Raw genomic sequence first — 13,798 nt, 5'->3', positions numbered from 1 at the left:
TTTTTCAAAAGAAAGCTAAGAAAGGAAAGAAAAGGCAGGCAGATTTACCGGTGCTTGCGGCTTCTAGGCAGCCGGGGAGGTTCACCCTGAGGATTCTGAAACATGTCCAGAAATATTGGCTCAAATTTACGAAAAATCACTGTCGACACTTCAAAATTGCGCTCTAGTCGACCTATGCGGCTGCGGAAATCCTGAGAGAGGTTCGACATGTCTGACCATTTCTTCATCTTGCTGAAGAACTGAATCAAACTAGAGGGAAAAAAAGAGCATAACAACACTCACATTTTAATACAAACGCCTCCATTTATTACAAATGAAAATCCTTGAATGCATAAAATAAATGCTCTTGCCATTGTTTCTCTTCTTACTCTTACGCAAACTTTTCCATTAAATAAACTGAAATTATAGGAGAAGACGCCCATCCCACAGGTATCTGTCCATGTCTGTTCGAGATCCTTACCTGAGCTTCGCAGAGCGCAGGATCCTTGTAAGGGAAACGCCGTTGCCCTCCATCACACCCCGTCCCACAGTGGGGATGGAGCTCTTCCTACAGGCAGCATACAGAGAGCAGGCCAGCCAGTGAACTACATCACCCTGAGACAACCAAACACATAACACAAATCAACACATGCACAGGAATATATCACACAGAGATGAATTAACCCTAAAGCCCACCGTATCATGAGATACATTCATTTCTAAAGCCTCTAAATTATCAGCATATCCAGAGTCTTGCTGAAAAACCTACTGCATGCCTTCTGTCGTATGACTGATAGTTGACACTTTTTAGGCCTTTTAGTATAATTGTAAAAATGATCACCTTCAGGTTGTGGTTAACACATCTGTGATTACTGTGACTGCATTCAGTTATAACATATGTAAACTTCCTGTGTATATTGTCTATTCCTCGTGTATACTGTATATATAGTGTATACTGTGTGTCTTGAGTAAAATGCATGCATTGTTATTTATAGGTTATATACTGTCAATTGTACACATGTTGTGTTGTTTATACTGCCATGTTACAGAGACATGCACCTAAGAATTTCACCGCCGGTACATCTGTGTACACAAATTTTATTTGATTGTTGCTGTCAAATCTAATGATTTTTTTATGAAGCAAATAAAAACATTATTTGATTTATCAATCATTACTGTATTGCATTACATGTCTTTTCCCCACAATAAAAGCTACTGAGCTTTGATCATAAAACTAAGCATTTAAATAGCATCTCACTGAGACTCTACAATTCTGTTATAAAGATCTTACATCTTACTTACATTACAAGCTAACAGAATGTTATCTTACTTTTTGGCCATATAAATATCAGCGCCGTGCATTTATTTCTTTTTTGGCTGAGTTTGGGCCTCTGAACTGTTTTTTTCCTCCTTGAGTATGAGCTCCATACTCTCCTATATCATACTAAAAGAGCCATGGACGTCTGATGTATCAAATATGATACAAAACATAAACACACATGCATAAACTTTTCTTATATCTTATTTTAAGGGTTCAATAAACTGGAATTTCAAATAAATTAGATTTCCGTGACCATTATTTCATGTCAGTTTTTACAAGGTTAAGCTTGAATAAAATGAACACCACTTGTATCTTTAATCTACAGAAGCCTGACAGATCTAACATCTAGCAGTCAGTGAGAAAAAAATGCATCTTTCCCAGCATTCCCTTAAATGACTTCCTCATCTTCGCTTTGTGATTGTCGTGTGACATATCAGGGAACCCTCAGTCATTTCTGAAGCGTTTTAAACGGTATTAATCTGGTGTATCTTTGGACACTTTTTAGCGTAACATAATACATGGACACTAATTAGTGTAACATAATATCCCGGTACAACTATAGTATTTTCGATATGTAACGTTACTATGGTAGTATAATTGTATTCATACCAAGGTACCATATTCGCATACCGTGGTACTTCAGAGAAAGCCAGTGTGAATGTCATTACGTTACTAGTAGGCTAACGTTACTGGTTATTTTGACTATGTGTCTGTATGAACACACAGACGAGCTGAAGGCAGGGGGAAGGCATCAGCTGTTCCTGTCGTTTGGTCGTTGTGTGAATGTGAATTAAAGTCGCACCTCTAGCGTGTAAGTGTTCCAGATGGAGCTGAAGTTCTCAAGCGCTTCTGCTGCCGTCTCTTCGTCCATATTGAGCTCCTGACAAAGCGCCTCGAGATTGCTCCGAATCGAACCATCGGCTGATTTAACGGACTCCGTATCCGTTTCATCTCCACGCATTGCTGGAAACCGTTCAAATCCGTTAATGTCCAAAGAAAGGTGTTTTTAGGTAAAACACGGAGTTGACCCGGAGCGCCGCTAACCTCCTGATGCTATCCCACAATGCCGAGACATGCGAATGGCGCGAAAACGGGCTCCTCTCAGCCAATGGGCGAACAGGAGTAGATGGCGTCATTTCAACAACAAAGACGACAGCCAGGAAGCATGGAGGATTTAAACGTCCTCACAGTGTTTACCAAAGCATTACATAAAATATGAAGAACATAAACACAATATAATAAGCTCCGGCTTTAAACTAAAGTCGGCCGCTTCACTCTTTATTCCGGGACGTAATCTGTAACATACACAATAAACAAAAAATGTCACGTTTTGTTGCTTGTTTCTTTTTCCATCTAATTTTATATATTATATTTAACTTAATTTGACATGTTTAATCCTTTATACTTAAATATTTAATTACAATTATTACTAATTATATTGACATTATAGTATTTGTTATATATGTAATTATAAATTATAAAATTAATAAAAAATCTCCACAGATACCATACATTTAATGACTTTAAGCATTCATTATTTGAGAGATACGAACTTCTCAAAACGTCAAAAGCAAGGATAACACAATCATCCAGACGTCTAGATGAGGTCTGTGCGTTTTTGTTCACCAGATGTTACGGAGAAAGCATTGTAGGGACAATAGAGAAAGGTCTGAGGTAAGCTTTCAGACTAACAATGAGACATTTTTGAAAGTCAAGTAGACTTTGTGCTTTGCAATACTGCTTTGAATGAGTTGAGAGAGGAAAGAGGCCTGATTATGTTATTTGAAAGGTTTTATAATCTGAAGTTTTACACAAAAAAAATGCACAAGAAGGTCAGTATCTGTACAACTAGATTTGAACTAGTATGACCGAGACTGCTTCCCAAAACGTTGACACTGTACACAAGTATTTTGATAGATATATTTTCCAACATAAAGATGTAACAAACATCCATATATAAACCACTAAATAAGGCATTGCAAAGTAAAATAGATGTTATGAGAAAGGGGAAATGTCATATTTGGTGAATTTGGCAAAGTAAAAAGAGAAATAAAAGCAAAATAAATTACATCATGGTGTCACAAATAGTGTGACAAGGCAACAACAGCATGTATTTTTGAAGGTGACCATGATTTTTTTGTTTTGTTTTGTTTAGACAAGAAATTTACAGTACAGGTTTACATAGGTCAAACTGTACAGGAAGTGGCATGTGCAAGCGTGCGCATGCGTCCACACGAACACACATAAACAAACAAGACGGAACACAATTACAGGTAAACATTCACCAAAAAGACTGTGCAAAAAATGTTTTCACATCTGAAAACTGAAAAAAAAGAGAAAAAAAAAACAAGAAAGATGAAAAGGTGGAAAATGAATACTCCCACAAAAGAGAGACCCTGTTGAGACTGGGGGAGAAAACAAGTTAAATTATCTCTGGTTATCAACTAGTGTAAATTGTTTCAAATAAAAGAAACACTAGTGCTGTTTTTTTTTTTTCTTTTACACATCCTCCCAATACGAGACATACTGGCGAGGAAAAATAACATTGTGTGCTTGTAAACAAAAGTAACAGCAATATACAGCTAGATAGATTTACATGTTTTCAAAAATCTCGGTAGGTTTTACTCTATAGTATTTTCAAATGCACCAGAGAAAATAAGAGTAATGTAACCCATGAGGAGAACGAGACGGTCTGACGTCTTCCTGTCAACCCCATCAACCTAAGGGCTTTAGTGAAGGCAAAAAAACAGGGATATGTAAAAATATTTTTGTCTTATTTTTGGTTAAGGAATATTTCACCCAAAACTTAACTTTCCAGCATAATTTATTCACCCTAATGTTGTTTCAAACCTGTTTTTAAGACTGCTCTTCCCCACATAAAAGCACAATGACTAGGGGTTATCAAACTTCAAGAAGGGCAAAAATGCACAATAAAAGTAGCTCAAATTAATTGTGCACTATATTCCAAGTTATCTAAAGACACAAGGTAGCTTTGCATAAGGAAAAGTAGTGATACAGAGTAGTTTTATGGTCATTTTTGAAGTCTGACAGCCACTTCTTAATGTGAGCATGCGGCTTTTATGCTCCACAGAAGACATTCATATGGGTTCGAATGACATAAGGGTGAAATGTTGACAGAACTTTAATTTTAGGGTGAATTATCCTTTTAAAGTAACTAAAAACACAGTTCTCGCAATTTTCTACCATCTGCTTTGCATCACTTATTTTATAAGCCCGTGCACCAAAACCATTTAGAACCAAGTCTCATCTATGGCACTAACCCTTCACTCTTGAACTTGCAGCACCCCTAAGTATATATAGCCACCTCTATAATGATTAGTAGTATCCCAACGGGGGCATCTTATCAAAGCAACCACGTGGAAATGACATCAAAAACAAGACAAACAAAACAAAAGATAAATCAATCTCAGGATTGTTCTTTGCCATCAACTTCAAGCCTTGCTCTTTTTGAGTTTCCATTGCACTCACCATGTTGCACTCATGCCACCTATAGCTTTGTAAAGGATTTAGGTTAAAATCTTCACTAAAATGAATACATAGCAGCAAGCAACTAAGAACAAAATACTGTGATCCATCGAGACTGTATCAGATGCAGCTCTGCTGGTAATCTACCAATGGGATGAGTGTTTTCTTTACATTATTCAGAGAAATGTTTCAAAACATGAATCTAGGTCTTATGCAACTTATAAGAGCGTGATCCGAAACACCATTACGAAGTGAGACCGCCGTCTGTTTTTTGCACAATACCAACATCCTACTGCTTTCTGAGAACCTGTGAAAGATGCTAGTGAATAACACCTAAAAATGCTGGGGTCACTAAGAGCGTTCTCCGTCAATAGACAGAATCGTCTGAATATCCATTCCCATGATGCAAAAGGAACACACTAACACCAATGATGATGTTGTCCCTTTTTTAGGATTCGAGACCTCTGAGTGTTTGCATGCTTTAAGTGTCTATATCTTTAGCACACACGCAAAAGGTAGAGTATATGTCAGTGAAATTACAAGGGCAGATCTATAAACAATACATGGATAATCAAAGTCCTATACACAAACTTTACCGACACGACACGTACAAAAGTACTGCAGCCCAAACATGAGAATGCATTCTAGTCTCCACCGTCACAAGAGCTTAGAGCATTTGACTCCGTTTCCTCTCCCATCTCATTTATGTCCTTTTCCTCAGTACTTTTATCCTCAGAAGGATCTTTTATAGGGTCAGAAAGATCTTTGACCTGAGCTAAATCTACATCAGGTCCGCCTTCATCCATTCCGCCCTCTTGGCTCTTTTGTTCGGGTGTCTGTTCGTCTTTAACCCCCTTCGATTCCACACCAACATTGCCGCTTCCCTCCTCTGCTCCTTCCTCCCTAACCTTCTTCCTCTTCCTCTTGGGGCTGCCCGTGCTGTCTGCTGCGGGCATAGTGGGCAGAGCCATTATACTGCCCGGTGGCAAGAACATATGCGGATACAACAGACTATGTGACATTCCCGGGATTAGAAAGGGGTTAAAGGTCAAATGGCTGCCGGTGCTTGTGATGCTACTACTACTGCTGCTAGTGGCCGCAGCTGTAGACACAGAAGCGGACACTTTCTTCTCTTCCCCTCCTTGCTTTGCATCCTCCTTATTCCCATTCTCCGTGCTCATCGGAGAGCTTGCGTTTTCACGCTGAGGCGCAGAATCCGAACTATCTGCTGGGCTGGAGGTTGAGGTTACGGTTACGGTTGTGGAGCTCGTCGAAGTCACGCTCGCTGAAGTGGAGGATGCGGTTGCAGTGGACATCACTGTGGACAGCTGTTGATTTATCATCCCACTCATGTGAGCGCTGTACATGGGCGGCTGCACGGCCGCCATGCCGTGGAGCATCATGGGCAGCATGCTGAGTCCATTCTTGGCATCTTCTCCTGACGGTACGGCAGTGGCAAAACCGTGAGGAAAGCCCATGATACCGGTTAGCGGGATGCCAGGGACATTGCGGAGATTGGGTAAGCTAACTAGATCCATGCTGCCAATGAGCCCACCGTTCATGAAGAGCGGACCCATGGCAGCGGCGAGCTCGGGGGCTTTGGGTATCTCGCTGCGGGGTCGCCTGCCTCTTCTACGCGGACCGGGATCCCGACACACGGGGCCAGAGAGGATGCGTGTGAATTTGCCCTCCGGTAGAAAACCCTGGAAAAGAGCGATACGGAAACTTAGTGTTGGTTTACAAGGAACAAATTCATTCAGTATCTATAAAAGTCAAAGACTATATCATTAATGTATAGGATAAAAATGGCACATATATATGATATAAAGTTTAAAGTAGTTTCATTCAAAATCATGATCAAAATCAACTCTCTGAGTCAACTCTCATTAATTGCAGTTAAAACGTGCATACATGTTATATATAATTGCATAACTCATAAACTTGGGTTAGATTTCAATAGAATGGATTTCAGTGAAACACACTGACACTCAAGCAGTTTTATTTTACATTTTTAATGTGAAAATAATACTATAGTAATATAATTTAAACAAAAAAAATCCAGTTACCATACCTACCCTAATAATAAATGAATATACAATAGAATATTATAAACTATAGTATAGATTATTATAGACATCCCTATGGGGGATTTCATGCAGATGACAAACTCAGAATCTGTGAAATTGTTGCAGTAAAAATTTATATTGTTAGTCATCTAGCAGATGTTTTTTTTCCAAGACAAACTATAAGGAGGGTCAACTCAACTCAGCTCAGCTCAAGGACTTTGTAGTGCTTAAGCGAGATTGTGATTTCTTCCACTCTGAACCTATACATTTTAGGCAACATTTAGATGCTGAACCTTAACGATTAGCATTTGTTCAGTTTACTACATATTCACAAGTGGCTTCACTGGAACAATCTCTGCTCCACTTCTTGCAGTTTCCAGTCTCTTTCTAGACAGAATATATATGACTCACCGAGTGCTTCACCACATCCGCCCAATCAGGAGCCACAGAGTATTCTGAGTTTGCATCCAGCCATCGGGAGAGCTCTTTAATCGCTGGAGCCATAGCGCCTCCAAGCTGCAACCAGAGGAATTGTCACATTAAATTTAAATTAAATAAACAAATAAACAAGAAAGGATATAGGAGTATGTTTGCATGTTTTCTTACCCTGCGGCCTGTGTTTCTGTGCACTACTGGGACTCTCTCCTCCCCAGTTAGAGAGCTGACGTCGAGTTTGGATGGGTCTTTGCAGCGATGCCTTCTCTGTTTTGGACGCTCCAGGAAACTGTGCAATATGTTTGCATTCTGAGACTAAGAAAGATGTGAAATATAAATTAGGTTATAGTAATGCATTAAACATCAAATATATTATTTGTATCAAGGCTTATAATATATAATATATATTATAAGCTGTATACAATAAACATTTACATTTAGTATCATTCAAATATCTTTCTAGATGGAAAAATAGTGTTAACAACCTTGCAACTTTTTTTAAAGCTCCTTAACAATACACAAATAAACATGAAATTGCTTTCGCATATACATCTGATTTAGTAGTAATGTGACGTAATGTGAAACAGGACATTTAAAATGTAAGACAAAAATAAGCCTTAACTTTATCTAATAAGAATTTAATAGGTGTTTATAATTTTCAAAAGAAAATGTAAAAAAAAAGATTATGATTTAAAACTAAGTTCTGTTCTAACTTACCGGAAAAGCAGAAAGCTCCATGTTGAAGTTGTGGTTTTGTCGGAGCCATTCCATTAGGCCTTTATTGGCTGTTTCCCTGTCCATGCTCACATTCAGGGTCTCTGAGGCTGGAGGAGGAGCTGGAGAGGGTGCTGGAAGCTGAGTAGGAAGTGTAGTCAGGGTGGCTGGAGGGCCTTCTGACTGGGAGGATGTGGAGGACACAACAGGGTGGCTGATACTCTCTGACCCACTCTGTGGAGCATACAAAGATTAACACAACACTTGCCAGTTAAATTGATTTATTAATATAATTTATTTATTTTAGTGCCATATCAGCATCAAAGGCTATTTTCGTGGCAAGATCCAAGTTTGAAATAAAAACTTTGAAAATAAGTTTCTTTCAACATCACAAAAGAGACTATATAAGATCTTTCATATTAATATTTAAAATATTGTCCTGGTAAATCTTTTTAAAAACATCAAATTAGCTTAAAAAAATGTACCCCAAAAAAAAAGAAACATCAAAAAAGTACCCCATACCACTTCTGATGAAGACTTTAATCTTTTATGGTGCTTTTTTTTTACTTTGAGCTTGGTGGGATAAATCATCACTTTCAACTTTTTTTGTTTTTTCAACTTTCTTTATACAGAAAAGAAGAGTAGATTTGCCAAGCATCTCCTTTTATGTCTCACAAAACAAATAGTACAATGCTAGAATCACATGGGGCCATTTTCATCTTTGGGTGTCCTACTATATCCACTTCATTGACACGTGTTTCCACAAACCTGTTGTTCAGGCAAGTTCATGCTTTGTCTCTTTATAAAGTTGAGATCAGGAGTCTCCACATTTCTTCTTCGTCCTCTCCTCTGTCTCAACATTGAATCATCACGACGAAGACAGCCGTTGACAATTTGCCCCGTGACAGGGTGTATCAGGCCAGCCTGCAAAATGCCAGCCATATCCAATCCCAGTGAGCCTTGTATGGAGCCTATCCCAGTTATTTTATGGGGCGCTGACTGGACAGTGTGGCTCATCTGACTGATTGGCCCACTGTCTCCACCAACTGTTAGCTCTGTTGGTTTGGAGAGGTCAATAGCGGCGTCCTGCCAGCCATTAAGGAGGAGAGCGTTTGCACGATGAGGCACGCCAACCTGGATCTTTTCTCCAAGATGGCTTGGTTTGGCAAGGACTTCTGCCTCGAATTCAAACCCACGTCTCGGACGTTTGAGCTCAGGGAGAAATGCTGGGGCCACTAACCGCTCCTGTTGGGACAAGAGTTGTAAATTAAGAAAAAAAATAAATAGGTTATCTCCATGTTTCAGTTAATTCAATCTAAAGAGTTTTGGAACCAATTTTGTAACAATCCAAAGGCTTTTATTAGCTGTTTGATGATATTTAGATTTGTAAAATGGATTAAAAACAATCCAATTTTTTTCTCAAAGGAACCACAATTTAGACACTTTAAAATCTCATTAATTTCCATGACTTTCAGGCCTAAAAATTTCACACATTTAGAATACCCTGATATCTCCAGGATTTTCATTCATATAATTTATGTCCAGATATTTCCAAAACCCGATTTGAATTTAGGATATTTCACTACTTTTTAAGGATTTGCAGACACCTTGAAGAACCTCCTGTCTGATGATGTGATCTCACACCTACCTTTGGTAAGTGGGGTACTGTGTGTGAGAGGTTAAAGTTAAGGCTCTGAGATATAGGCATTCTGGTAGGCAGAAATCCTGCCCTCTGGTGGGCACTGCTGGGCACGCAGGTGTTAGCCAATGAGGTGGGAGAGTCATACTGTTGACTGGAGGAAGGCCACTTCCCCTTTAAGATAGTGTGGCAGATACTGTCAATACGATTGATGATCACTCTGTCCTATAGGGAGCAAAAAGACAAAACAGGGTATGAAATGGGTCTAACTGCAGAAATAGGTGACTGATACATGTCTAGTGGTATGCTATGGGCTGACACCAGCTTTACTTATTTAATTTTCAGAGAAGACTTTCACATTTTCAGCAGAATATGCAAAATATTCAATATCTTTTCAGTATCACCACTTGATGAAAAATGGTCACCAACATGGCAATACCTTAGGCCACTCTGAGAAGGAGTAGAGTGCTTTCTCTTGTAGAAGCTGAGCAATGGTTGGTTCCCTTATTTCATGGACACTTTCTGGCATCTCACACATGGGCAATGCAAAGCGTGGTCCATCAACATCACCCAATAATGCTAAAAAACAAACAATTATTATTCAAACCATGCTGGGAGAGAAAGAGACTAAAACAGTTTTTTAAATGATTTATTCCTTATGTCACATAGTGAGAAAAAATAATTTATCGGCATGTAATGTGTCTGAATATGTTGGGCAGTACAGAAAATATTAAGTGATTCCATCCAGCAAATCTGACTAGTGTTTGTCAAGAATTAGAAATAATTGATGACAAACTGTTGAATTATTTAATGCACAGTAAAGGTGGTAATGCGGCCACAATATCAATAATTATCAATAATTCAACAGTCAGGAGTCAGTTATTCCACTTTTATCATTGTCTTTTCCTTCTAAAATGTTTTCAGCCCTAAAACGGACGTGTACATACTTCTGGTACCAATAAAGTGAGCCTAAAACAGCCAGTTAGTTTGCTGGTCTCCTAACCTGTTCAAGTTGATCCAGTTTGCTAGCTTTTGGACACTTAAGTGTTCAGACTTGGAGAACAGCTGTCTAACAAGCTAAACACCAAATTGGCCAGGCTAGGACACCAGCTAGACTAGCTTACACCAATTAAGTCTACTGAGATGCTTTTCTCCAACAGGGTAAACAGCCCAAACTGCCATTACTAGTTTTGTAAAGAATGAAATGAAATATTAAGAAACTCAATAGACCTGGAACTACTACATATGACTAACAGAATCAGAAACCAAACATACAAAGTAGAAAGCTAATGTTTACAGCCACAATACCTGGTGCCTTTGCCCCTTCATCTTTTATCTTGTCCTTTACTTCCAAAACCTCAGTCTGCTCAAGGTGAGGGGTCTGCGTAGTGCTATCTGGCTCAGGCTTCACATCTGACACCACTGGATCCACGAGAAACTCTTGTTTTGGGACTGCGTCAAGGCCAGGGGATACAGAGATGTCAGGTAAGGTAGTTGGAGACGATGGGAGTGAAGAAGGCATAGGGTAATCTGTTGAAAGAGTAGTGTTAGTTAGATTGCACTCTTCTATTGGCTCTGGCGGTTCTTTGCAGGTTTCTTCCACCAACTGCTGTTCCGCTGTGTCTTGCTGAAACCCTTCGCAAGGTTCCTGCAGGGTCTCGTCACAAGTTAAATCATAAGACTCCTCTAAAGGCACTTTTTCTGGCTCTGTCAGAGGCTTTTCATAAGGTTCTTCGAAAGCCACTTCACAAGGATCTTTCAAATCTCCACTGGAATCGTCAAATGGCACCTCCCCTTTCTGAGATTCCTCGAGACAATTTTCCCTTGGAGACTCTGTTGAAGGCATCTTGTCGATCTCATCTTGAGTATCCTTTGTCTTCGGACTGTCTGGAGAAAGGTCTTCTTTCTCAAAATGAAACCTTATGCTTTCAGCTCCTTCTGGACTGGGAACACCATGTGTGATGTTGGAATCACTAAGCCTGTCCTCTTGCTCCTCACTAATGGGATCTGTCTGGTCAAAACTCACATCCGGGAGTCCAAGAGGTGGTGGTGGAACATATTCTGGAAGACTGGCTGACAGATCTGTCTGATCCACAGAAGTCTCTCCAACATTAAGGTCTTTGAACAACATGAAGCTTGGTGCCAGTGGTTCGACAGGGTTGCTTTGAGAGTCCGAACTAGGCATGCTCAAACAGTCGGTGAGCGTTTCATCACCCTCCCGTCCATCTTCTGGTTGAGGAGCATCAAGAAAGCTGGGTTCCAAAGTTGGCGCTCCCAAGATGGGATCAGTCTCGTTGAACATGTCAGAAGTTTCAGCATGGTCCGAGCTTTCCCATGGAGTTTGAAGTTCATCTAGTTCCACAGAAGGAGCCATTAAGCCAGTTTCCTCTGAGGACCCTTGCTCTCCCACCAGAACATCGCTGCGAAGTTTCCCAGCTATGGAGTCCACCATGTCTCCTTGAGACCCATTTAACTCCCCTTGCACACCGTACGAATTTAGCATATTCTGCCCACCGGTTGCAGAATTGAACGGGAATCCATTGAAGGCCTCTTTACCAGATTTGCCATGTAGTGTGTCTGATGTCAAGCCTTCATGTTGCAATGACCCCAACTCCAGAGAGTCATCCAATGGAGGACAATCCAAAAATCCTTCACTATTTCCTGTATCTATCCCTAGGGAACTTCCAGACTCTGATGCCACCACTTCTGTGGCCTGGTGATGCCCATGAGTATGGACGAGTTGTGTTGGCGTGTGGTGATACTCTGGAGGTGGTTGTGGGGACTGACAATGCCCAAGGTTGGCATCATACAAGCAGCAATGGTGGTGGGGCAAGCCTGGGACTGGATATCTGTGGTTTTCTTTATGAACATAGTTCCGGTGGGCCTCCAGGAAGGAAAATTGGGGGTCATTGAGGATGTAGAAATCAGTTCGACTCAATCCATGCTTACCGACCCCAATGAGAAGATCACGGTCATGTTTGCCACACTCCCACCAGACGGGCAAATACAAGCTAGGGCGACAAAGCTGCAGTCGTGCCCCCAGGAGTGGGTGGCGCAATACTTGCTCACGGACCTTTCTCAAAAGCTCAATACGATATAATGTTCTGGCAGCTCGCTCTTCTGTAATGGGCTCCACAAACAGTGAAGGATCCACGTTACCTACATGAGACAAGAAGTTGTGTTTACATTATGACAGATTTAGCTTCTATTAACCTTCCCATCAAACTATCAACTATCTTTTTTACCTTCATCTTTTCTGGGCGGCAGTCTACATGCAGTTCGACACATTGAAACAAAGCTGTGGAAATATCTCTCTAAGCTTTCATCCGTCTTCCTCTCCAATCGAGCAAGGGCACGGAACTGGGTCCAGTCAAAAGTCTTCTTCTCTGGGTCATATACTACTCCAAACGAGGACACTGTGCGGTAGAAGTCAGCCTGCTCTCGACGTGTCCACCTGTGTCAAAGGAGATATGTTAAAAAAAAAATTAAAAAAAAGGCAATTTCCCTCAAAAGGTGAATTAACTGATTTTCAGCACACATTATTAATCTCTAAGCCAATGCAGAATCAAAATACTATTCTTCCAATGTTCATCATGACCTGCAACATTTCAATGTTTTTTCGGTTCTCGAGGATTTTATGTTAGCCAATAATTCTATTTAGCTTTTAGCTGTTGCTTTTGTCTTTTTTTAATCATGTGACTAATTTTTTTTGTTCACTTTGTTGATGTTCCTCATCCTCTTAACGCTTAGTGTTTATTATGATTACTTCAACATGACTTGAAGGCAGCAAGAATACTAGGGCTGTCACGATTATGAAATTTGGCTGACGATTAATTGTCTAAAAATAGTCACGGTTATTGCGATGACCAGAGATCAACACCAGTGCTATTTTTTTTCTACACCACTACAGAATATCAATACTGTGTTTGTGGAACTAATGGTAACTCTTTTAAACCCTTTGTTAAACGCAATCCACTAAATACACACTTCCTCATTACAGAGAAAAACTACATTTGAATAAAAATATATAAGCTATGAAATTAAACTAGCTGACTGTATAATTTAGCAGCAAAAACAATATTTTGAAAAAAAATCTTTGGTGCACATTATACAAACATGTTTATTCTGTTAACTATTTGTATTCTTACAAAATACATT

At 39.8% G+C, this 13,798-nt stretch overlaps 2 protein-coding genes across 3 annotated transcripts in view; both read right to left on the bottom strand.

The window, feature by feature from the left end:
* Window positions 1-2,364, bottom strand: part of LOC107666117 (retinoblastoma-like protein 1) — a 12,167-nt gene extending 9,803 nt beyond the window's left edge. For both annotated transcript variants that reach the window (XM_016457275.1, XM_016457276.1), the window contains exons 1-3: window positions 2,103-2,364; window positions 461-594; window positions 49-249 (exon numbers count right to left, since the gene is read on the bottom strand). In XM_016457275.1, coding sequence (XP_016312761.1) covers window positions 49-249; window positions 461-594; window positions 2,103-2,261 — 494 coding nt within the window. In that variant the 5' untranslated portion in view covers window positions 2,262-2,364. The remainder of the gene's footprint in view (window positions 1-48; window positions 250-460; window positions 595-2,102) is intronic.
* Window positions 2,365-2,840: 476 nt separating this feature from the next.
* The window catches only part of LOC107666014 (chromodomain-helicase-DNA-binding protein 6-like), a 46,349-nt gene continuing 35,391 nt past the window's right edge, over window positions 2,841-13,798 (bottom strand). Inside the window, exons 29-37 of the mRNA XM_016457104.1 lie at window positions 12,886-13,094; window positions 10,949-12,799; window positions 10,080-10,219; window positions 9,650-9,865; window positions 8,770-9,246; window positions 8,005-8,235; window positions 7,459-7,602; window positions 7,264-7,368; window positions 2,841-6,489 (exon numbers count right to left, since the gene is read on the bottom strand). Coding sequence (XP_016312590.1) covers window positions 5,431-6,489; window positions 7,264-7,368; window positions 7,459-7,602; window positions 8,005-8,235; window positions 8,770-9,246; window positions 9,650-9,865; window positions 10,080-10,219; window positions 10,949-12,799; window positions 12,886-13,094 — 4,432 coding nt within the window. The 3' untranslated portion in view covers window positions 2,841-5,430. The remainder of the gene's footprint in view (window positions 6,490-7,263; window positions 7,369-7,458; window positions 7,603-8,004; window positions 8,236-8,769; window positions 9,247-9,649; window positions 9,866-10,079; window positions 10,220-10,948; window positions 12,800-12,885; window positions 13,095-13,798) is intronic.

Source organism: Sinocyclocheilus anshuiensis, unplaced genomic scaffold (genome assembly GCF_001515605.1).
Source record: "Sinocyclocheilus anshuiensis isolate Anshui unplaced genomic scaffold, SAMN03320099.WGS_v1.1 scaffold447, whole genome shotgun sequence".
NCBI lineage: Eukaryota > Metazoa > Chordata > Actinopteri > Cypriniformes > Cyprinidae > Sinocyclocheilus > Sinocyclocheilus anshuiensis.
Note: the sequence above shows the minus strand (reverse complement) of the source record. Positions and strands in the feature narration are given on the sequence as shown.